Here is a 24,461-nt window from a genome sequence, read left to right on the forward strand (position 1 = left end):
TCTTACCACATATCTGCAGCTAGTCCAAGTGGCTCATAGTTTACTATTTCTGGAGCTGTAAGAAAAATTTAATCAAACATCAGCAACTGAGGTAATGAATTTTTACCAGACTGAATTGAATAGCAGGTCAAGAATTATCAAGAGGGAGAAAGGGGGGGCTGGGAAAAGGAAAGGTAGTTATAGGATGCACTGTTTATAGTTTTATAGCCCTGATAGGAATTCAAGTTCACAGGTGTCCAGAAGAGATCATGTAGAGTAACTTGGGGCATAATGCAACTCAAGAATAAGGGTAAAGCAGATATTATATACTAATTACAGTGCAAATTATAACAAGTAACAACTTATTTCATCTCCCAAGGACATTGTTACCCCTAAGAATCTGAGCTTTTGTTTTGTTTTTAACTGGTGCCATTAAAGCTAGTTTCTAACGGCCAGTCAGAAACAGACCTTGGGCAAGAGATTGAAATTACATGCCAGACTACATTGCTAGCCATGTCAAACCCTATTATTTTTATAAGAAACATTTCCTTGTCGGAAAACATCGCCATATAAAACTGCATGCAAGAGAAAAGACCAAGGTGAGGTAAAAAAGGTGTCCGTAATGGTCGTGTTTAACTGGAATATGAATTACAATTCTCTCCCTGCCCCCCAGCCCCCATAAACCAACCCCAAAACCTCTAACTGAAACTAGTAGAAAGGAGCAGGATTAACCTAAAATCCAAGCAAGACAGTTTAGAATTATGATAAGTGAGTAACAAAAAGACAACCAGGTGGAAAAATGTAAGGGATGGTGAGAGTTTTGTACTCAACAGGTGTACAGTGTGGGGCAGTTTTATCTAGAAAGCAATGATGGAGATACCCATGTAATTGTGTGCCTGTGTACTACAACACAGAGAGCTTACATGCCCCAGGCAGCAAGTAAAAAATTGTAATTTGTGTTTGCAGGGTTTCACAATCTCAGTCCTGAATTTACATCTCTAAGTATTTACTTGGCAGCAACCTACTCTCACAGGAGTAGCACATCTGGTTTATAGAAAGCACCTTTCAGCTATTCCAGAAAAATAAAGTAAACCTCTAGATTTAGGTCACCTTCATACAAATGAGATTGAAACTATCTCTGTCCCTCACTTCTTAACTTTGAAAAGATGTCTCAACTTCCTCATGGAACTTGCAATACGAGACAAAGGAATGGGTCAGTCACTCACCTACAAATTCTGGAGTTCCAAAAATGTTTTTAAATTCAACTCCATCTTCTATTTTGTGAGCCAGGCCGAAGTCAATGAGTTTGATGTGCGGAATAGGGATATTCTTGTCTAGAAGCATAATGTTTTCAGGCTAAAATTAACAAAAGACAGATCTTTGTTGTTATATGTCATGGTTGAACCCCAGCCAGCAACTAAGCACCACACAGCCACTCGCTCACTCCCCCTGCCCTGGTAGGATGGGGGAGAGAATCGGAAGAGTAAGAGTGAGAAAACTCCTGGGTTGAGATAAGAACAGTTTAATAATTGAAATAAAATAAAGTAAAATAGCAGTAGTAATAATAACAATATAATAATAACAGTAATAATAATATACAAAGCAAGTGATGCACAATAGAATTGCTCACCACCCACCAACCAATGCCCAGACAGTTCCTGAGCAGCAATTGCTGCCCCCCGGCCAACTCCTCGCAGCTTATATACTGAGCATGATGTCATATGGTATGGAATAACCCTTTGATCAGTTTGGATCAACTATCCTAGCTGTGCCCCCTCCCAGGCTCTTGTGCAGATGGTAGAGCATGGGAAGCTGAAAAGTCCTAGACTAGCATAAGCAGTACTTAGCAACAACTAAACCTTCAGTGCGTTATCAGCATTATTCTCATACTAAATCCAGAACACAGCACTATGCCAGCTACTAGGAAGAAAATTAACTCTGTCCCAGCCAAAACCAGGACATTATAATATTAATATCTTGTGAAAGTAACAGAGTTCTCAAGTGCTTTTTTTTTTCCCCACATATACAACACTGTAGAACAAGAAACACAGACCTGTGCCTAAGCATTTACAATTCATTCTTTTGAGAAAGGGATGACAACTGTGAAATTTGACATCACTGAATGGACCAGAACCTCATAAAAGCAAAGCAAATCTAATAAGAATAATACTTTCCTTCCTTTAATTTTATCTCATGCAAAATCTGGCTTTCTCTATCTTCCTCTTAGCACCCCCAGGCTTATTTTCTTAATGATGGCTATTGCCATGATGAAAACAAGATACCCTTGTTTTCACAATGAGACAGAGTTTTTCATGCAACTGTATGTAGTTCCCTAATCTGACAAGATACGCCACTAGATTATTGGCCCAGCAGCATTGTGATATAACGTGAAAATATAACCCTGGTCCGCAGGGCGTCCTGGGAAGACGTCACACCCTGACCCCATGAATTTGCCTCAGTTACGACAAGTGGTGCACACATAACAGCAGCTAGCAGGTAGCTGAAGCAGTGCAGATACCTAGTGCAGAGACAGAGTGCCATTGCTTGATCCTGAGGGAGAGCTGCACGACTGAATATTTTGACTGACAACAATTTTACTGATCTGTTCTTGGAACTTACACTGGGAACCTCACTATTTCTGCCCAGCTGTCCCTATACTGTATTGTAACCCAGTGGAAGATGTCTTATTAAATGCTTATTGAGGAATTCTAGTCACATCTGAACCTACTTAGGGACACAAAATGCTATTCTCTATGACACTAAATTTACAGCTGCAACAAGGAGGACAGGAAAGATCTAGGATTTACTATCTGAACAGTCCAGAAAATGGAAAGAGTGGGGATCAGAGGTCCTAGCTCATATATGATAGCAAGCTATTAGAAGAACATGTAGCACTTCTCACAGCGTTGTAGAGAAAAGCCAAAGCTAGAACTATCAAATTAAAGCTAACTTTTTCAACCAGACTGTGACTTTCTTTACCAGATATAACGGATATTCCATAAACTTATTTCTTCAACTAAATTTCTCAGCCTTAGTTACTCCCTACCATGGCCCTGTTTCACAGGTTTCAGAGTAAACTATGGGTTCAATTTATCTCCCATGAAGAGCTTTAATGCATTAATTTGTCATAACTTAATCATAAGCTCAAGAGCAACAGTGAGACAGTTTGATTCCCTGCTGGCAGCTGCCTGGCCTTTTCACAGCAGATCTTAACGTGGAAGCAGCTCCTGCTAACACATACTCTCAGTCAGAGCTACACTGGGAAAGACAGCATATGAATAATTTATTGTCACAGTCGTTGGACCAAGAATATTTTAGCCTCAGGCTAACAAGTCTGGTTTTCTTCCACAGATCTAGGGCTTATGTGTTCACTCCAGATACATAATGTAAGGTTCTTTAGAGCAGACAGAACAGACTGGAATGGCAAAAAGTCACAGTCACTTCCTCTTGGACTGCTTTATTCCTTAGGTGGTGTAAGTCACTGTAGCTCCACTGTAGTCGATGGAGCCCTGCCAAGTGACGAGATAATTATGAATCCTCCTCTATCTAATCAGATCACTGCTTAAAAATGCACGTCTAATTTAACAGTAGCAAAACTCCAAACCGAGTCCTGTAAAACCCAGAAGAGTTATTCTGTGAATATGTTTTAGGTCATTTGATATTCACTATCAGTGAAATGATTCTTTACTTATCCTTACTGATTTCTATCTTGCATTTCTTGTAACATCTTCACTGATCACCTGACATTACTGGTATTAAATATTAAAATTAGTAGCTAGAGATCAGTATAGAAAAAGTTGAACCTATATTCTCACAATAACTTCATGCCACTGGATATTACACTGTTTTCTAATACACAGTGAAAACTTTCAGTCTTTGGCTTCTGGATTCATGTAGTAATTTCAAAATCAAGTGCACGTCCTTTATATGTTCACACATCTCCTATGCTTTTTCACATGCACCCCATGAAGATTTGGACTGTAGTTAGCTAACCAGTTTCTTAGGTTAGATGTGATTTGTAAGGACGACATATATGCCATTAACACTGACTCAAGACCAAGCAATTTAAGACAGAGACAGCATTAGGCACACATTTAGCACAAGGAATCAGCATATATATCCTGAGAATCTGGCAGGAGTCTATCTATATTGCACACATAATTAAACTAACCTGGATTTAAAGTTAGGACAAGGAACATGTAATCTAACAGCAGAGTTTCTTCCTTTTTCCTTCATTTTAAAATAGTTCCCTCCTCTGTTTTATTCTATTTTCTCCTAGGGGATAAGTGCATTCTGAATGTATTTCTGGAAGCAGCAATGTTTGAGGCAGCCAGTTCTGTATCTGTGAGTCTGCTACTGAGAAAGCACTTTCTTCTAGTCTCAAGAGTTTCATTCCCAAGGACGACAGACTCCTAGCTTCAGAGAAGCATGTTCACCTAGGTAGCCCACAATCAAAAGGAGAGAGTCACAGTCTCTTCTGTATTGTCTAGGCCGGTTGTACTGATATCAAAGTCAAGGACCAAAGCTATAGATGTCACCTGATATGGTAGGAAGAGAGCCCAGTGTGATGTGCTTTCAAGGCCCTAAGCAGCTAAGAAAGCAAGAAGTCTTTTTGTTAACCAAACTGCACTGGATGACACATACTCCTTGTGTAATTCTAAACACAGTGGGGAATGGAAGCAGCAACAGTTGTTTGTAGCTGGACCTGGCCCTCCTCTCCCCAAAAATGCATTTCTTCTGTATATCATTCTAATTTTTTTTGTTTTTTAAACAACATGCTTTGGATGATAACACAAATGCAAACAGCTGAGGGATGAAGACTTACAATTTCTTTTTCTCAGTCAGTAAATACATAAGCCCATCCAAAAGTTACCACAGGCCTGATAAAGGAGATTGTCTTCCTTGGAGCACTCAGATGCGAAGTCCATTTAAAACAGTCTTACCTATTATTTTAGGCATGTTATCAAATACAGATATCTAACAAATCGTAGAAGGTACAGTTCATCATTAAAAAACAACAATAACAATGTCTAAATCAGCATCTTTACCTTTAAATCAAAGTGAGCAATTTTCTTAGAGTGAAGGTAATTCACACCATCCAAAATCTGCTTGATGAATCTGGTTGCTTCCTCTTCACTCAAAGACTCCTTTTGTGCCAGGAAGTCAAAAAGTTCTCCTCCAGAAACTCTGCAAAACACACCAGAAAACATCCTGCTATCTACCGCATTGTAAGACATAAAATAAATGTAAGCACAGAAAACTAAAGTAGCAAAAAACCTCCATATGCTTAGAAAAAGGCCACTCTTGTAGACAATCTAGAGTTTTGCTTTCTGGTCCCAGGTGTGCCAAAACTTCCTTTTGGCTTCAGCTCTCTCCCCTGTAAATTAAGGACTAGCTTTCCCTAATTCATTGATGCTGCAAGGTTTGATTCATCAAGGATTATAAAGGACCAAAACCAGGTACATTGTTTGATGAATCTACAGAGGTACATATTTCAACAGGTAGACTTTGATGTTAACCACTTCAACTGCTATTTTTCAACATTTTCATTTTGGATGAGACAGAGGAAATAGAGCAAGTTGTAACAGTCAACAACTGTTAAAGAATTACTTCTCTTATTGGTTGCCATCGGAAACATGAGGCAATAAGATCCGCCAATGGAATCTCTTTTCTTTCCAGAACAGCCATTACATTGTTCTAATACAGATTCTTGCCTGACATAACTGACAGGAAAGCATTTATTTTGTGCTGAATTTTTAGGAAGAAAGCAGATTGTAGCAGTTTGGAAGGTACCTAAAACTGTTTTCCCAAATCAAGGAAGTGCTATTAGTTACTACGAGTTTTCACATCAAAATGGAAATACATTCCATGCATATTTAGTACATAAGACTTCTATTTTCATTTTTGTGCCTTGTATTGAGAGTTCCAGTGCTATTTTTCTATGTATTGTGAAACAGGATGATCTAGATATTGAATTGGGCATTGTTTGCAGTTGTTATTCATAATTATGCTTACCTTTATTGTTTCCAGTTCATACTGTCATCAATATTATTGATTTGTTCTCATTCAAATTTACTGTTTGGGGCACCTACAAAGCAGTTGTTGCTCTTGGGCTTGGGTGTACCACCCATCTGTGCTCACCAGTCAGAGTGCAAGAACAAGACCTGAAAGATCCAACAGTCATTTTGGAAAACAAGCTTTTGGCCCTGTTGTCTGGTGAAATACCTGTAAAAGAACTGGCAGGTTCAAATGCTTTGAGTTAACTAAATGCTGTGACTCACAGACAAGTCAGATCACACTATGCACTGCAGAGGTCTTTTGTGCAATCGTTCCTCTGACCCTAGGCTCCTACACAACACTGGTGGTGACAAGATGGTGATTCCCTACTCTGCTTCTTTCAGAGTAAACAATTGTGAACAGCTACAAAAGCTGCAAAGAGAAGTCAACTGCAAACAAGAAAAACGTGTCAAAAGCCACAAAGACATTGGGCTTATTTCTTACCTTCTACTGTTGCTGTGGGTGACAGCATACCTTGCTGTTCCGAAGGCAAAGATTTACACAGGGCCTATTGACTTGAGCATTGATTACTGGATTTTTTTTTTTTGCAGATCCCACATAGTCAGAAACTTTCTAAGCAACATGAGGCAGGACACTTCACCTGGGCAGAAGTCACTTGATGCTTTAATTGTTACAACTAAATGGCTGGTAAACAAAAATAAACTTACATGACCCAGGAATATGTTGCAACTGCTGTCTCCGGCTGCCGCCTTCCCCTTCCCATTAATCTCAGTCACTCAGCCTGTGAGACTCTTATTTGGTCTCTGATTTTGTTTTTAGGTGACACATACCAAGGGTCTCAGCACTACCATCAGCCTTGCTGGACAGGTTTGTTTTTTTTTTTTACCCTGTGCATTTCAGGAGCCACGGAACACTCTCTCCTTCCCTTATTGTAGTAGCTATAGGGGCCTCGGTTCATTAGTTTAAAAATTATTACAGCTGACTGTGACAAGCCAGTAAAGAAATCTGTAAGTAAAACCTGGTAGTCTCTTGGTGAAATCTGTGTACAGAGAGCAGGCAAGTTCCATTTCCTTAATGATTTCTATTCAAGCTGCACTTAAGCAATCACTTCTGGCAGGCGCTATGGCCCAGTCATCAGGAAGCTAGCTGTACCGGGCTACTTTTCTTGTACTTTTCTGGAATTTAACCATGTAGGCACACTATTCTCTCTTCCTCTTTTACCCTGTAAAATCCCCTTGGTGATTGTTCCTTAAGCAGGACTCTTTAATCAGGATAAAGAATAAAAAAAAGTTCTCTCTCGGGACAGACCAACAGGCCACGTAGCCCAGCCTCCGGTTCTCCAACACCAACAAAAGAAGACACCACTTAAGAAGAGGGCACCTTCCCCTGGCACAGAGGACTGTGCTAAGGATGTTAGAGGATACCATCTCCTGCCTGGAGGAGGCTGGCAACTTTCTTTTGAGGAATCTCCTTTGCTACACAAAGGAATGTCAGAAAATTGTTTAACTGCCCAGACGGGAGGTACTTAATTCCCTTCCTCTCTTGCTGCCCCCAAGAGTCACCTAAAACAGCTGGGTTAGCTGCCCAGGGCACACCAGGGATTTTGCCTCAGCGCCAACCTCAGCAACATCCTGGGCAACCAGCTACACCTAAGGCATCACTGAATAAACTGTACAGCCTTCAAGAACGAGGATGACAGGAGATTTACTTGCTAGCTCCTTGCTGTATTTTCCCTCTTCTCTCTAGTTCACACTAACTTTGAATCAGGCTAGGCAGGGGGAACTTCCAAGGTACAGAATACAAAACAAAAATAAAAAAGGAAACAAAAAAACGATTCAGGGAGTCTGAAGTCCATCTGTTACTTTATCAGCAAAAGACTCCCTCTTTTTCTGAAGGTCAGAGATTGGCATACATTAAGTACATTAATATCCAGTCTCCTGTGGTATAGCCTAAGACATTAGCCTAAGCTGCAGAGATCTTAAAAGAGTAATCTAAAGGAAAATTCAGTAGAAGAGATGTGAAGATTTCTCATTAACAAAGACTCAGGCTTTAAAGATAGGTCTGAGTAAACCGTACAAAGAGAGTGGTAAACAGCTTAGTGCAGGATCATTCTTATCAGAGTTATGCACCTGAACTCAGAGAAACCCTCAGGCAGAAGAGACTTAGCAATCCCAAAAGCCAACTGTTATGGAAGCCCAGAAAAAAAGCAGTGCAGCAGTAGAACACTCATAACTGCACTACAAGTCACATTTGAACATCCAGGGAGGTGTGTTTTCTAAAGCAGCACCACCTGTAAAAGAGCAAATGCTCCTTTCCCAAAGGACCTTGGGTTACAGAAAAATTCCTTCCTCTGGTTCCATCTCTTTCGCTTTTACCATGTCACCATGAGAATATCATGGCAAACAAAGAAGAAAACGAACGATAACTTTGCTCTTCCTTCAAAGTCCAATAAAAGACAAATGACACTGCTGCCTTACTTCTTGGAAACAGCTGTTTATTTTGTGTACACAACCTGGACACTTACCAGTAGAGGAGACTGGCTTATCAATCAAATCTGCCTTCAGGTTGCTTTTGTTTGGGCAAAGCAGCGTCAAGGCAGGACCCAAGAGACAGAGAACACCAAGGTCACAAAAAGCTGTGGAGAGCATATCCCTGAACAATGTGCACAAGGAAGGGCAAACTGTGTACTTGCCAAACTGCACATAACAGCAGTGGACTTGGCAATGCTCTTCCTGCTCTTGAACAGAAGAAACAGCACCTGTAGAATCAACCCCTCTGTAAAGAGGAGATACTCTTGCCTGTGCCAGCACAGTGAGTTTGGGAGAGGGTCAACATTTTAGCGAAAGCCTCTTTTAAACACCAGGATAACTTCTTCTACCAGGGTGGTGTTAGGGTAATGGCTGGACTCGATGATCTTAAAGGTCTTTTCCAACCTAAACAATTCTATGATTCTGTGATTCAATTAATCAAGAATACTGGAGATGTTCTTTTGAAGCTGAAGTCCATTGTAGCTTAACGTTAAGATTAGTTCGCCAGGTTCTGTAATGCTTATTTTGATAAACTGCAGGGAGTATGAGACTCTGATACCAGTGTCAGGAGATCATCTGTTTACAGAGAGAATTTAATTATCTTTATTAGCAATTATCATCATCCTCAATTTGTACACAGCAGCTAAATGCAGTGGCCTTAATCTCAGGTCAAAACTCTGTTACACCCAGCCTTTTAACAGTGCAGTAAGCTACAGCCTGACAATAGGACACACAAAATGTGTCAAGCCATGTGAGGACAGGAAAAAGCAGCAGACAGTAATGAAGTGGGAAGTTGTTTTAGCACAAAGTAGCTGCCAGTCAGAAAAAGCAAGCTCCTTTCCTGTCTGCCAGTGCATGGCTACAGAGACCAACATTTGGCCATAGACATATACTTAAAAATTAACAGATGCTTATCATCACTCACATGCCATCTGCCAGCAGTCACATTAATCTCCAGGAATGCTCCCTGGCCTAAATGCTGACTCCCCTGGAAAGCTAGTGGTTATTTCATCTCACTCAGGGATCAAAGCTGCATTGCCTGGATTCCATATACAAGGTCGAGGCAGGTGCCCTAGGGAACATATGGTCTACATAACTTCAGCCATGGTGTCTCTGTATTCCCTGATTCATACAAACAAAAAATTGCATCACTTACTCGTTACCTAAAAATTGTAGTAAGTAGAAGATCTCAGGCTGTCTCCTTGCTTAAAGCTTTACCTTAGTACCATGAATTGACAGATAAAGGATATGTTATCTTCCACACAGCTCCTCTAAGACTCAGAGCTTTGTAAACTAGATGATATTGATTCCACAAAAGAGCAGGACGCAGCCCAAAAAAGCTTAAATTGGTGTCTGTCTTCCTTCGTTACATGACAAATTTCATCCCCTTAGGCCAAGACTGACCAGCAAAGCTCCATTTATTAGAAGAGCTATTTCCATTCCTGGCTCTGATGAGTACAAGCACACAATTCTGCTCTCTGCTTTGCGTGACAGTGTTCAGGTTTCCCCTGGTTCTCAGTGGAGATTAGGAAGGCTGAGCCACACAAATACACATAGATACAAATTTGCACATGGACCAAGATAATTTACATCCCTTTCAACTCCTTCAGGTAGACTAAAAGCACACACTGTGAACTGTACAGAAGGACATGCTTTGGACATAGGTCTATATGATCATCCGTGCACACAGAGTCACTCCTTTCTGTTACAGTCCTGATCCTCAGCCATGAAACACCTGGAATGGCAACAAGTCAAGTACCAAGTTTCATCCAAATTCATTATCTCAGTATAAGTTTGGGTATAAACAGACCCAATCACTTGGTGCCTTCCCTTTTTCATTTCTTTAAAAAGTGATATAATTTTATCATGGCAGATTTTTTTACTCAGTAATCGGTATTAGGCAACTGCAAAGTTTTCTTGAAATGACTCTTAAATTAACACATCGACAGTAACACTATTAAATTTGGGGACATCCAAATGTTCTACAGCATTCGGCTGCAGATGCAATGCAGAGGATCAAGTGACCTTTCTGTGACCTCCCAGCTGCTACAGGTCAAATGTAATATGCGTCAGAATGGCCGGTAACTAGTACTGAGAACAGAAAGCCAAACAGCAGCAGGCAACTTAGTTCCCCTCCTGACTTCACAGTGAAGAATTTGCATCCCTGGCATGAGCAGGGTAAGGTGAAATTAACTACATGTCCTACTTAGAGTGATGACAATTTCCTGTAGCATCTGACACTTCAGTATATTCAGTCTATCTGATAAATCAGTTACTCTAATAGTCTTCCCTTGGTATCTGTCCTGGTTTCGGCTGGGATAGAGTTAATTTTCTTCCTAGTAGCTGGCATAGTGCTGTGTTCTGGATTTAGTATGAGAATAATGCTGATAACGCACTGAAGGTTTAGTTGTTGCTGAGTACTGCTTACGCTAGTCAAGGACTTTTCAGCTTCCCATGCTCTACCAGCTGCACAAGAGCCTGGGAAGGGGCACAGCCAGGATAGTTGATCCAAACTGATCAAAGGGCTATTCCATACCATATGACATCATGCTCAGTACATAAGCTGCGAGGAGTTGGCCGGGGGGCAGCAATTGCTGCTCAGGAACTGTCTGGGCATTGGTTGGTGGGTGGTGAGCAATTCTATTGTGCATCACTTGCTTTGTATATTATTATTACTGTTATTATTATATTGTTATTATTACTACTGCTATTTTACTTTATTTTATTTCAATTATTAAACTGTTCTTACCTCAACCCAGGAGTTTTCTCACTCTTACTCTTCCGATTCTCTCCCCCAACCTACCAGGGCAGGGGGAGTGATGAGCAGCTGCATGGTGCTTAGTTGCTGGCTGGGGCTAAACCACGACAGTATCGCACACTAGTAATCCTGAAAACTGCTGCAACTGTTTTATGTGTCCTGATCTAGTTCCGCCACAGCAACTCTTTGTTCTTTTGGGGTATCACTAGTCCCTCTCACAAAACCTCTACTTTAGCCTCTTCAATATAAGCTGAAGTCACATAAACAGGAATAACTCTTCCAACGTCATTTTGACTTATATTGGGTTGCAAGGCCAGGAGGCAAAAACGCTATTCACACAGAGCAAAGCTCTCCTGGCCAGGCTGGAAGTAGGTATTTCTTCTTTATAAAATCATCCTCCTATTCCTCTTTGTAGTTAGGGTCCTTCTACAGGAGCCCAGGTCAGAGATATCACCAGGAGACTTCCCAGTTTGGTACGGCCCTCAGGCTACTACCCATTGGTGCTCCTCCACGTGGGTGGTGACAAAGTTGCAGTGCATAGCCCAAGGGTGATAAAAAGAGACTTCAGGGCCTTGGGACAGTTAGTGAGGGAATCTGGGGCACAGGTTATCTTTTCCTCCCTCCTTCCAGTTGTGGGAGGTAACACTGGTAGGAACAGGTGGACCCAATCTATTAATACATGGCTCCGTGGCTGGTGCCACCATCACAACTTTGGGTTTTTTGACAATGGGACAGCCAACATGGCACCAGGCTTGCTGGCATCAAATGGGAGCCACCTTTCTCAAAGGGGAAAGAGGGTCTTGGCTCAGGAGCTTGCAGGCTCATTGACAGGGCTTTAAACCAGATGTGAAGGGGGTGGGGGAGCATACCAGGCTTGCCTGTGACAAGCTGTGGGATGGTACACAATGGGTAGAGGGACGGGGTGCTACTATGAGCCCTCAACCTGTTGCCCAGAGGCATGATGGGGACACTGCAGCACAGTTGAAGTCTTGCAGAGATGAGCCAGGGGCTCCTGAGGTAGCAGGACCTAACAAGGAAACCTTCGTGAAACACCTCAAGGGAAACAAGGGATGTTCCACCAAGGCGGCAACATAGCCGACAGCCCAGATGAAATGCCTCTACACAAACGCACACAGCATGGGGAACAAACAGGAGGAGTTGGAAGCTGCTGTGCTACTAGAAAGCTACGACCTGATTGCCATAACCGAAACTTGGTGGGACAAATCCCATGACTGGAATGTGGCTATCGATGGCTACAGGCTGTTCAGAAGGGACAGGGGAGGAAGGGGGGGCGGAGGCGTTGCCCTCTACATAAAGAAATCAATACAGTGTGAAGAGCTGTCCCTGAAGAATAGCCATGAGCAGGTCGAAAGCTTATGGGTAAGAATCAGAGACAGAGGCAACAAAGGGAACCTTGTGGTTGGTGTCTACTACAGGCCGCCTGATCAAGGGGACCCTGCTGATGAAGCCTTCTTCCTCCAGCTCCAGGAGGCTTCACGCTTGCAGGCTCTTGTCCTGCTGGGGGACTTCAACCACCCCGACATTTGCTGGAAAAGCAACACGGCGAGCTGTAGGCAATCCAGGAGATTACTAGAATACAAAGATGACAACTTCCTAAGCCAGGTAATAGACACCCCTACCCGAGGCGACGTGATACTGGACCTGATGGTCACCAATGCAAGCGAGCTCATTGGTGATGTCAAGACTGGAGGCAGCCTGGGCTGCAGTGATCACACGTTGGTGGAGTTCACGCTCCGGAGGGACATGGGAAAAGCAAGGAGTACAGTCAGGACCCTACATTTTAGAAAAGCACACTTGCAGCTCTTCAAGGAGATAGTCAGAAGGAACCCCTGGGAGATGGTCCTCAGGGACAGGGGAACGGAACAGAGCTGGCAGATCTTTAAGGACACCTTCCATAGGGTACAAGAGCTCTCAGTCCCCAAGTGTAAGAAATCAGGCAAGGAAGGGAAGAGACCAGCATGGCTGAGTCGAGACCTGCTGGTCAAACTAAAGAGTAAGAGGGAACTGCACAGGCACTGGAAGCAGGGACCGGCGTCCTGGGACGGGTACAGGGAAGCTGCCCGGTTGTGTAGGGAGGGGGTCAGGAAGGCCAAGGCGAGGATGGAGCTGAATTTGGCAAGGGATGTAAAGAATAACAAGAAGGGCTTCTACAGGTATATCAACCAGAAAAGGAAGGTTAAAGAAAGCGTAGCCCCCCTGATGAACAAGAATGGTGACCTAGTATCAACAGACGAGGAGAATCCTGAGGTACTCAACAACTTCTTTGCCTCAGTCTTCACCGGCAATCTCTCTCCTCGCCCCTCCCAAGTTGATGGACAGCAAGACGGGGACCAGGGGGGTAAAGCCCCTCCCACTGTAAGGGAAGATCAGGTTTGAGACCACCTGAGGAACCTCAATGTACACAAGCCTATGGGACCTGATGAGATGCATCCCAGAGTCCTGAGGGAACTGGCTGATGTAGTTGCCAAACCACTCTCCATGATATTTGAAAAGTCATGGCAGTCAAGTGAAGTCCCTGCTGAATGGAAGAAGGGGAATGTTTTGCCCATTTTTAAAAAGGGAAGAAAACAGGACCCTGGGAACTACTGACCTGTCAGCCTCACCTCTGTGCCTGGGAAGATCATGGAGCAGATCCTCCTAGAAGCTATGCTAAGGCACATGGAAGACAGGGAGATGATTTGAGACAGCCAGCACGGATTCACCAAGAGCAAGTCCTGCCTGACCAACCTAGTGGCTTTCTATGGAGGAGTGACTGCATCAGTGGACAAGGGAAAAGCAATGGATGTCATCTACTTGGACTTCTGTAAAACGTTCAACACAGTCCCCCACAACATCCTTCTCTCTAAATTGGAGAGATATGGGTTTGATGGGTGGACTGTTCGGTGGATAAGGAATTGTCTGGATGGTCGCATCCAGAGGGTCATGGTCAATGGCTCGATGTCCACATGGAGACCAGTGACAAGTGGTGTCCCTCAAGGGTCTGTACTGGGACCAGTGCTACTTAACATCTTCGTCAATGACATAGACAGTGGGATTGAGTGCACCCTCAGCAAGTTTGCAGATGACACCAAGCTGAGTGGTGCAATTGACACACCAGAAGGACGAGATGTCATCCAAAGGGACCTGGACAAGCTGGAGAGGTGGGCCTGTGTGAACCTCTTGAGGTTCAACAAGGCCAAGTGCAAGGTCCTGCACCTGGGTCAGGGCAACCCCCAATATCAATACAGGCTGGGGGATGAAGGGATTGAGAGCAGCCCTGCGGAGAAGGACTTGGGGGTACTGGTGGATGAAAAGCTGGACATGAGCCAACAATGTGCGCTTGCAGCCCAGAAAGCCAACCGTATCCTGGGCTGCATCAAAAGAAGCGTGGCCAGCAGGCTGAGGGAGGTGATTCTGCCCCTCTACTCTGCTCTGGTGAGACCTCACCTGGAGTACTGCATCCAGCTCCGGAGCCCTCAGCACAAGAAGGACATGGAACTGTTGGAGCGGGTCCAGAGGAGGGCCAAATGATCCAAGGGCTGGAGCACCTCTCCTACAAGGAAAGGCTGAGAGAGTTGGGGTTGTTCAGCCTGGAGAAGAGAAGGCTGCGGGGAGACCTTATTGCGACCTTCCAGTACTTAAAGGGGGCCTACAGGAAAGATGGGGAGAATCTTTTTAATAAGGCCTGTTGTGACAGGACAAGGAATAACAGATTTAAACTAAAGAAGAATAGATTTAGAATAGACATTAGAAAGAAATTTTTTACAATGAGGGTGGTGAGGCACTGGAACAGGTTGCCCAGAGAGGTGGTAGAGGCCCCATCCCTAGAAACATTCCAGGTCAGGTTGGATGGGGCTCTGAGCAACCTGATGTAGTTAAAGCTGTCCCTGCTCACTGCAGTGGGATTGGGCTAGATAACCTCTAAAGGTCCCTTCCAACCCAAAGCATTCTATGATTCTATGATACATCACATTACATTTTACAAAAGTGAAGAAATGCCATCACACATACATTAGTGTCAGTATTGAAGCGACTGTGTAAACTTTACCCTCCACACACATTTCAGATTAATGTCACATGCAACCCCTTTGAAACACTGTTAAAATGATATGACAGCTTTCCAAAACATGGTCAGGCATGTCTGTCCAAATGGCAGACTTTAAGAATCTCAAGCCAGGCAGTAGAAACAGGCAGAACACATTCAAAAGCAGTTGTGTTATAAGAGATTACATTATTAGCCTGTGGTCTGCATTGGTCTCAAATGTTTCACCTCAGTTCCATCAAACATACAGGAAGGGCAATAAGGTGTAAGAAATAGATGATGTCTTTGGGATGTAGTATTTATAGGCTGATGAAACAAACAGCCAAACAGAATTCACGCAGGTAATTTAATAGCTATTGCAGACCCTGGCAATTTTGATACTGCTTCAAATGCTACTAAACCGGCATTTCTTTACATAGTAACACCTATTAGCCAGGTTCTCTCACTTCCTTTCAGTCAATAAGATTAAATACAGACAAAAGCATCAAAGGTGACTCCCCAAAATGCAAACTCATGGTCCAACTACGCAAAGGTTCCTTAGCCAAGGCTTTGTTAAGATGATTCCTGACCACACCTCCAGCTTCCTTGGGCTGTGCATTTATTCTTCCAGGCAGGGACACACACAGGTTCTGCAGAATAAGCTGTTGTCCCCTCAGCTTAGACAGAGAAGCTGCTGCTAGCTGGTTTTAAATCTCTTCTTTAACAGCACAAACAAGTTTGTATTACATAGTATTTGGTGTCTGATAGTCATCCTAAACCAGTAGTCTGGCTATCCAATGGGTCACAATGCAGGGGTGAGGCTACAACAGTCCACAGATCCCCTGGTTGGAGGGTGTTCACTTGTCAGCAGGACCTAAATGGCAGGAGGTTCCCCCCATCACATCAGGGAACAAGAGAAGAGTGAGCAGCTCTCCTTCACTCCAACCCTTCATCCTCCATAGTCAAAGCCCAGGGATTAAAAAAACCTCTTCCCTTGCCCTCCTCCCTTCTTTTCCCGTAGCCTCCTCTAAACGAGGAAAATATGGGAGTAGTGAAAATGGCTGCAAATTTTGGAAAGGACTTGGTGGCTTCACATGCATTGGAAGAGATGAAAGCAGAAAGAAAAATGAAATGAGCATTCAGTGGCCATTTGTGTGGGGTTGAGGGAAGAGTGGCTTGGGGAAGAGTGGCTGGAAAGCTGCCTGGCCGCAAAGGACCTGGGGGTGTTGGTCGACAGCCGGCTGAACATGAGCCAGCAGTGTGCCCAGGTGGCCAAGAAGGCCAACAGCATCCTGGCTTGTAGCAGGAATAGTGTGGCCAGCAGGAACAGGGAGGTGATTGTGTCCCTGTAACTCAGCACTGGTGAGGCCACACCTCGAATACTGTGTCCAGTTTTGGGCCCCTCAAAAAAAGAAAGACATTGAGGTGCTGGAACGTGTTCAGAGAAGGGCAACGAAGCTGGTGAAGGGTCTGGAGCACAGGCCTTATGAGGAGCGGCTGAGGGAACTGGGGTTGTTTAGCCTGGAGAAGAGGAGGCTGAGGGGTGACCTTATTGCTCTCTACAACTACCTGAAAGAAGGTTGTAGTGAGGTGGGTGTTGGTCTCTTCTCCCAAGTAGTTAGCGATAGGACGAGAGGAAATGGGCTCAAGCTGCGCCAGGGGAGGTTTAGATTGGATATTAGGAAAAATTTCTTCATGGAAAGGGTAGTCAAGCATTGGAACAGGCTGCCCAGAAAGGTGGTGGAGTCCCCATCCCTGGAAGTGTTCAAAAAACAGATAGACGTGGCACTCTGGGGCATGGTTTAGTCTACTCTACCCTTAATTGGTTTAGTGTGGACTTGGTAGTGTAGGTTGATGGTTGGACTGGATGATCTTAAAGGTCTTTTCCAACCTAAACGATTCTATGATTATATGATTCTATGATTGTGCTTCCTCCAAGGTTCATGTCAGGGCAACACTAGGCAGACATGAGATAATCCTTCTGTTAGTAAACTGTTTTCAAGTTGACAATGCTCCCTGGCTCAGTAACAATGGCCTCAGCTGATGTTAAGGTGCACTTGTATCCCCAGGGCATATGGATGAACTGGGGGGCCTGTTTACCAGCAACCTCATTCAATTCTCCTGCCAAAATCTGTGAGGCCTGAGAACACAACAGCTCTATTTTAACAGTGCCTTTATGTTCTGGCAGCCTCTGCAGCCCTTTCTGGTTCCTATTCACCTCATCTTTCCCCAAAGGATAGGAAGTCCTCTTACTCACAGCTCAAGGATGAGGACCACATCTGTCTTGTTCTCATAGATGTCATGCAACTTGATGATGTTGGCATGCAGAATCTGCTGCAGAATAGTAACCTCCCGTTCAATTTCCTCACGTCTCACTCCACGACGGCTGGCCCGACTCTGACGTTTTTTAATGAACTTAGCAGCATACTCCATACCGGTGCTTTTTTCTCGACATTTCTTCACTATAGCAAACTGGCCACTGCAAGGACAAGACAAGGACAAAAATTCTCTTAAAGCTTTCATACAATCACAGCTTCCCAAATAAGACATTCATATACAAAGCTTGATCCTGCAACCCCTGAGCAACACTGTTAACCATACAAGCTTCTTCTTGGTACAATAGTGAGGACTGCCAGAATTCTGCAGTTAAAGTCACTTCAGCATAACAAGGTAGCCTCCTGCTGTGTCTGAAATTTAGCAAAACCAAGCAATGTCTGACAAGAAGGGAGGACAGATGTTACAATCTCTAAAAAATAGTTCATGTTTAAATGAATAAGATCTGCCTCAGAAGGTTCAAATTACCACTCCTTCACTGGGTAATGCTTAAGGCATTCAAGTCTGCAACACACCACTGCATGTTCTGAAAGGACACAGATGCATTAAAGTATTTCTCTTAAGACTAATCTCTCAGAAAAGAACTCAAAGGATTGATAACCCTTTGGAAATGTAGAACTGGCCTCCAGTAACTGATTTTCAAATAATAGAATTGTTTATTCATATTTCCGCACTTCACTTGATAATTTAGCTGTAAATGTAACTACAGTAAGTGCAGCTTTCTCACTGCACTTCAAGGACAAAGAATTTCCCACTGTACCAAACAGTGAAGTGGCTGCATTGAAGTTTAAAAGGCATGTAGCTGCCATTTGCCAATAAAATTTTCCTCACTGTGGCTTCTGAAGTGAGATATTCCAGTCCAACTGTAAAATTTCCCCCTTATGTCCTAAGACAAAAACACTCAGAGGTCAGATGATTTACTCAAATAATAGTAACCCTGCAGGTTGCAGCCTTATGTCGGTGGTAGGAAACTTTCAAGATGAGACAGCTGTTACTGACTCTTCAATAGGAAAGTAAGGGACCCTGCTTTGTTCTTCTTTGTGTGAGCTTTTCTTTCTTCATCATGCCCTTGAGGGGCACTGATGGAACTTAGAGAAGGCACCATCTCCATAGAGTTCATGTTCCCTCCTTCTCAATTGTCTTCTGAAAAAATAACTGTAATCAAGCTGAGATATGTCTTATCAAAATTAAGAAAGAAATGTGGTCTGCAGCTATAGCAGGATTTGAGTAATACAAATTCTACATAAGGCAAGAATGTGGAATGAAACAGTGATTATTCAGAGCATCCTTTTGCTCATAGCATTTGGAAGGGACAAGGACAACTGTGTTGTATCTTAGAAATGTTTAATCACACTAAAATCATCACAGACATACAAAAAAGGAAATTAAATCATAAGCTATTACCATGTATTTGCATTTAGTCTACACAGGACATGTTAAGAGAGCTACTTCTACCTTACAAAAATTAAGGGAAAAGAATGGTCTGTAGCTAAAGTACTGGAAGGATTTGAGCGATCTGGATTCTGCTATAAAGGTATTGTATACCCTTTAGCAATTAACTTTCGCCCCATCAGCAAAACAGGAAAGAGACTTGCTTTCTTCTACGCAGCATGCCTATGGATATTTGTACGCTACTTGGCACAAAGGTATCTATCTCAGTTTGCTGCTACTGTAACAGAAATACTAAGGACAACCGGTGTTGTGCCATGCAATGTAATAGGCTCTAGTCCAAAGTGACTCTGAAAAGCAGACAAAAAAAATCACACTTCAACAGAAATACATTTTTTTTCATGAAGGATCACTCAGCAGATTTAATTAAACACCTGTAGCTTTTTAGGTTTGATTTTAATTTGTAATACTCAAATTAAGCAAACAGTAGTGGGCATATAGATTTAAATATATATTAACTCCTTAGGTTGATTAATGAAGACTCCTAAGTAGTTGTTAGTCTGAAGTTACGTGCAACTTCTATGGCTTGAGGTTTCATCCGAAACTCTAAATTTCAACTAGTCTTTACTAAAATTAATTTAGGATAAAGATTTCTCACAGAATCCATGGAAGATTGCCTTGTTTGGACACACTCTCTAATTCTCAAGTTTTCCTTAGATCTTAAAAAACTGAAACTCAAAACCTGACAGGTTTAAAAAAAAGAAAACCTAGGTTAAAGCACAAAAAGCATTGATGTTAATTCTTTCAAACAAAACTGATGCAGACTCACTGCTCTCCTAGCTCAAGCACCTCCGGCTCAAGTAACAATGAGGAGTAAGAACATTTGGTCCTGACATAAACTTAAGTCAGCCCAAATATAAATTATTTCAGTCCATTCCATTCATGATGAGTTTCATTTACTTACTGCTCTCTCTCATTGCTCAATAAGAAGCCCTGTGTTTTTACTGAGTCAGTGAGTTCAATAACTTTCATACAAACTATTAAAATAAACTACACTCATTTTTAAACAAATATGAATTTAAACAAATATGTATGTTCTGATGAACCTTCATGTACCTAATGGTTCTTCAAAATTTTTTATTACTTTACCTTTCCATAACTAACTATTGGTGCAGACCTGGGCATAATGGTGTGTAAAATACATAATAAAATGGGACGTTGAATTTGAGCTGGTGGAAAACGAAGAGCTAGCGGGGAAGTGTTGTAGTGGTAAGAACAACTGTCAAGCAAAATTACTCTAGTAGCAGCATTCAGAGATTGTGTTTGATAAGTCTGATGGCAGGATGCTGCTGACAAGTCTTGGAGCAATATCTCTGCAATAAAAGCTACAAGAGTATGAATGGAAAGAAAAGTTGACTACTTTTCTTTGGACACTAGTTAAAGGACCTCATAGCCCACCTGAGTACATCCATGATTTCAAGTAGCAAGAACAGTTTATTACCACTCTAAACCTCCTCTGTCAGAAACTCTAAGCTAAGAGTTACTTCTTGTTATTTATTTTTCCATTGCTAGATTACAGGAGGGATTTATCAAACTCCCTTTTGGCAGAAGGAAAGAAAAAGAAAAGACCACAGAATCCACCTTGCAAACAGGCCACGTATGTACTGTTACAAACACTACATGGTGGTGAAGCACATCAGGTAGCTGTAGCATTGAGCCTATGGATAAGGCCATGTGCTTCAGTCTGCTCTAAGTGCGCAATGCATATTGTGACGTGAGATGAAAAACCTAGCAAGGTGTGAAGACAGAATAGGACTTTAAACAAATTTTGGCTAAACAAAAAAAAAACCCAAACAAATTTTGGCTAGAACTATTGCTTCATGAAAGCTGCATTTTGTTTTGGCAACTTGATATCAAAGGGGGGGGGGGATAAGCAGTATCTCCAGAATCTCTGTGATACAGAGGCAAGGAGCCCCAGCTCAAATCCGTGCTCCACCCTTTTCATCATAATTGGAATGAAAAACATGGAAACTTTAAGGAACATGGAAACTTTAAGTCTACCATATGTGTACCCCATATCCTACCAAGTATTCCTTAGTCAGAAAAGGCTCATGTTTTATCAACAAATATTTGACACAATCATACTTTTACAAAAACTGTCAAAAATATTTCACTGCATTTCCACCATGGAGCAGAAATAAATTTTAAAGTTCCAGTAGGCTATATGGCCAGGAAGCCACAGTCAACTAATAAATAAGAAACCTCTGAGAACAGTGCAAATAGTCACCCTTGCCTGGCATATGTAAAGTCTAACAGGTATGCAAGATCCTACCACCAAAAGAACTATCTTATCCAAGCCCATGTCTCCTCAGATTCACGAGTCTCTGCTGATGTCCAACCAGTTTACAAACAGACAAAACAAGACAGTGAGCTCCTTTTTATACCCAAGAGCTGCCCTGTTCTCCCCTGCCACAATGCACTGCATGTCTGAGATCTCACTCTGCAAGAATTGGCAGGTGTCCAGTCCCCAAATACACGTTTAGTATCAGATACTTCCTTACTCAGGTCACTATACCCAGACTTGTAAGGAAAAGACTCACCTTACACATAACCTTAACCTTTAGCTACTGTGATTTTATCAGCCAGGATCTCTCTGTAAGAATCATAAACAAACTCATTAAGTGCAATCCCCCCATGACTACACTCTGGAAGCACTGAGCTGTTATTGTTTTCAATATTATTATGTCCTTCACTGGCTTGGTAAATGAGAGATGCAAGTACAGTTGGAACTTAAATTATGCAGCATACACAGCAATTATATTGAGAACCTTATAATTATATAACATGCTTAGTGCTTCATTAACACAGACATCTGGTTGGAGTCTGTCTTAAACCTACAAAGGCAAAGAAATTAAAAATTAAATCTGTCACTTGGTGCTCAATTGCTCTCAAAAGCTAACACTCCATGGCAGAGGCAGCCTCTCATTTCAAAGGGTTCAAACAGTGCCAGACAGCCTAAGTACTTCTTGTTGTTTTTCATTTTCATACTCATCCTAAACATTTCTCAGGAGAGTGGTAGGAACGGATGGCACAAGTGTACTTATCCCTTTAGGAATAATCAATCACAAATGGAATCGAGACTGCAGCCATTTGTCAAGTCCATTAACTCATTCATATTTTTGCCTCCTGATTTTATCATTACGTTCAAACCCTAGAGAATTTAAGAGAATGAAATTGCTGCTACAAAATCCCCAAATTTGCCTTAAGGATTCTGCTAAAAGAGTTCGTTCTGTAGTGCTGAGAGCTGTTTGTGTAAAACATCATGGGTTTCATGGGTTTTTTTGTTTGTTTGTTCATTTGTTGCAAGACATGCATCTTGCTTGGTCCAGATCTAAAGACACATGGTACTAATGTTGCTATGTTTGCTTCCCTGAATTTTCTCTGGGGACATAAATTTTGCCAGCAAAGTTCAGGGAGAAAATATTATTTTATGAGTGCTGATTATGGGAATGAACACAGTCACTTTTGCATTTAAAAAGTCCAATGATACTGTGGATTTTGTACTTAAAAGCTTACAAAAATAATGATGACACAGCATAGGAATTCCGGTCTTCTCCTTTTACATACTTACAGTCTGGGACAATTGTTGATCACAATACCCATTCCCTTTGTAATCTACTATTTCCCCCCTGCACATGTACCCATGAACCTGGGTACACTGTTCCTGTCCCGGTCTTTATGGCATTTCCTTTAGCCCTTAAAAACAGGCTTTTTCAGATATTACTGAGATAGTTTGTGACTGAGTAGAAGAGGTTGCAAGCCATAGGGAAAAATACAAATGCACAATTTCTTAGCCTAGGACATTTAAGACAGTCACAATGTAATTACCCACAATACTGTCCATAACCCACGCTTGCCCATCACCCTACTTGCTGCAGAGCACATTTGCTTTGCCCATGCTTGTTACTGATTTCCCAGGGCCTTTATTAGCATTACCCTGTGATGGTTTAAAGTATTCTCCGACCACCTTAAAGGCTGCTGTCAGAAAGCAGCAGCTGGTGTATCTCTCCACACAAGTAGCCCTGTGCTTTGCCAGGCACTGATACACTGAAGCACACTTAAGAGAAGAGCTAAAGGCTGAAGAAGGGATAGGCAGGGAGAAAAGTCTTTGAACAAGTGTTAAAGGGGTAGCATATTGCTCTATTTTTCCACCAGACACAATGAACAGTTCATGTGGAAGCCCATACAGCTATGAAAAAAAGAGGATGTCTTACTGGTATTTTATAATCACAGTCAGACACACTTCGGATTTCTTGTAACTACAGAGCTTTTAAAGTCAAAGACCAAGACAACAGCAACAGCATTTCTGTGCCTCCTAATGCATCTGCATTCAGAATATAAGAATCAAACAGCATCAGCTTCCCAAAACTTTCGACCTAGGCTAGGAAAAAAGTAGAAAAAAGGAAAGCATGTCTCTCTGACACCTGTGTTGACAGCACTGAGAAATTAAGTCATTTACTTAATTTCACATGGGGAATCTGTGGCTGATCTTAGACTTGAAACTAAATTTCACAGCTCAGATGTCCAGATTTCAGCCAAATGACTGCCAAAATTCATGGGTTTTAGCATATCGCTGAAATGAAGATGACTTGGATCATAAACAGCAGTATTTACAACACACACAAGATAAGCTCAGAGGCTGACACTTCCTTTTTTTTTTTTTTTTTTTAAGAAATGAGGTTTGTTGCCTTTCAGAAATATTTTGGACATCTGTACAACATCCTTGTCACAGATTCAACATAGGCTGTCCTCAATTGTGGTAACAGTTCAAGAGTATAAACAATAGCAGCTGTAACCTGTCAGTTATAATTAACTACAACATTAAATCTGTCCATCATTAATAAGAGAATTTATCCTAGCAATGAAGACAACCTATTATTCACATTGCTACCAACATCTGATTTGTCACTGAATAAGAACACAGAGGCAATATCACTGGGTGGTTTTGGAGTCTATTTTCAGAAGCATGCTTTAGAGGAGCACAAGTTCAGCTTATTTAATTGTTGTGCAGTTCAGGAAAGGACGTGGAAAGGATGTGGGGAAGAGAGAAATTGGACAGTCCAGAATAACAGGATAACTTCTTGCTCTTTTTTCAAAGTTTATTTTTAATACTGGTTCTGGAGAGTAATGCTCTGGGGCAGAATTTGACTTGAGAGAATGACAGAAGTGCAGCCTGCCAATTTTGAATGCCTCAATGCATAACAGTGGTATTGCCACGGAGCATTAGAAGAAAGAGAGCCTTTAAGCAACTATTTGTATAGGTATGGGTTTATATGAATCTTCCTCTGATATTCCAGAAATACCACATCGCTGAATAGCTGTCATGAAACACTGAAAATATGTAAACAAAATACTAAGATGACAGTACAGGTTA

General features: G+C 42.1%; 1 protein-coding gene across 1 annotated transcript in view; it reads right to left on the reverse strand.

Annotated features, from left to right (window-relative positions):
* The window catches only part of DAPK2 (death associated protein kinase 2), a 50,028-nt gene that overhangs the window by 13,623 nt on the left and 11,944 nt on the right, over window positions 1–24,461 (reverse strand). The window contains exons 2-5 of the mRNA XM_075713800.1: window positions 17,562–17,783; window positions 5,028–5,166; window positions 1,206–1,335; window positions 7–55 (exon numbers count right to left, since the gene is read on the reverse strand). Of these exons, the coding sequence (XP_075569915.1) occupies window positions 7–55; window positions 1,206–1,335; window positions 5,028–5,166; window positions 17,562–17,783 (540 nt within the window). The remainder of the gene's footprint in view (window positions 1–6; window positions 56–1,205; window positions 1,336–5,027; window positions 5,167–17,561; window positions 17,784–24,461) is intronic.

The sequence above is a fragment of the Pelecanus crispus genome, chromosome 7 (assembly GCF_030463565.1).
Source record: "Pelecanus crispus isolate bPelCri1 chromosome 7, bPelCri1.pri, whole genome shotgun sequence".
In the NCBI taxonomy this organism is placed as follows: domain Eukaryota; kingdom Metazoa; phylum Chordata; class Aves; order Pelecaniformes; family Pelecanidae; genus Pelecanus; species Pelecanus crispus.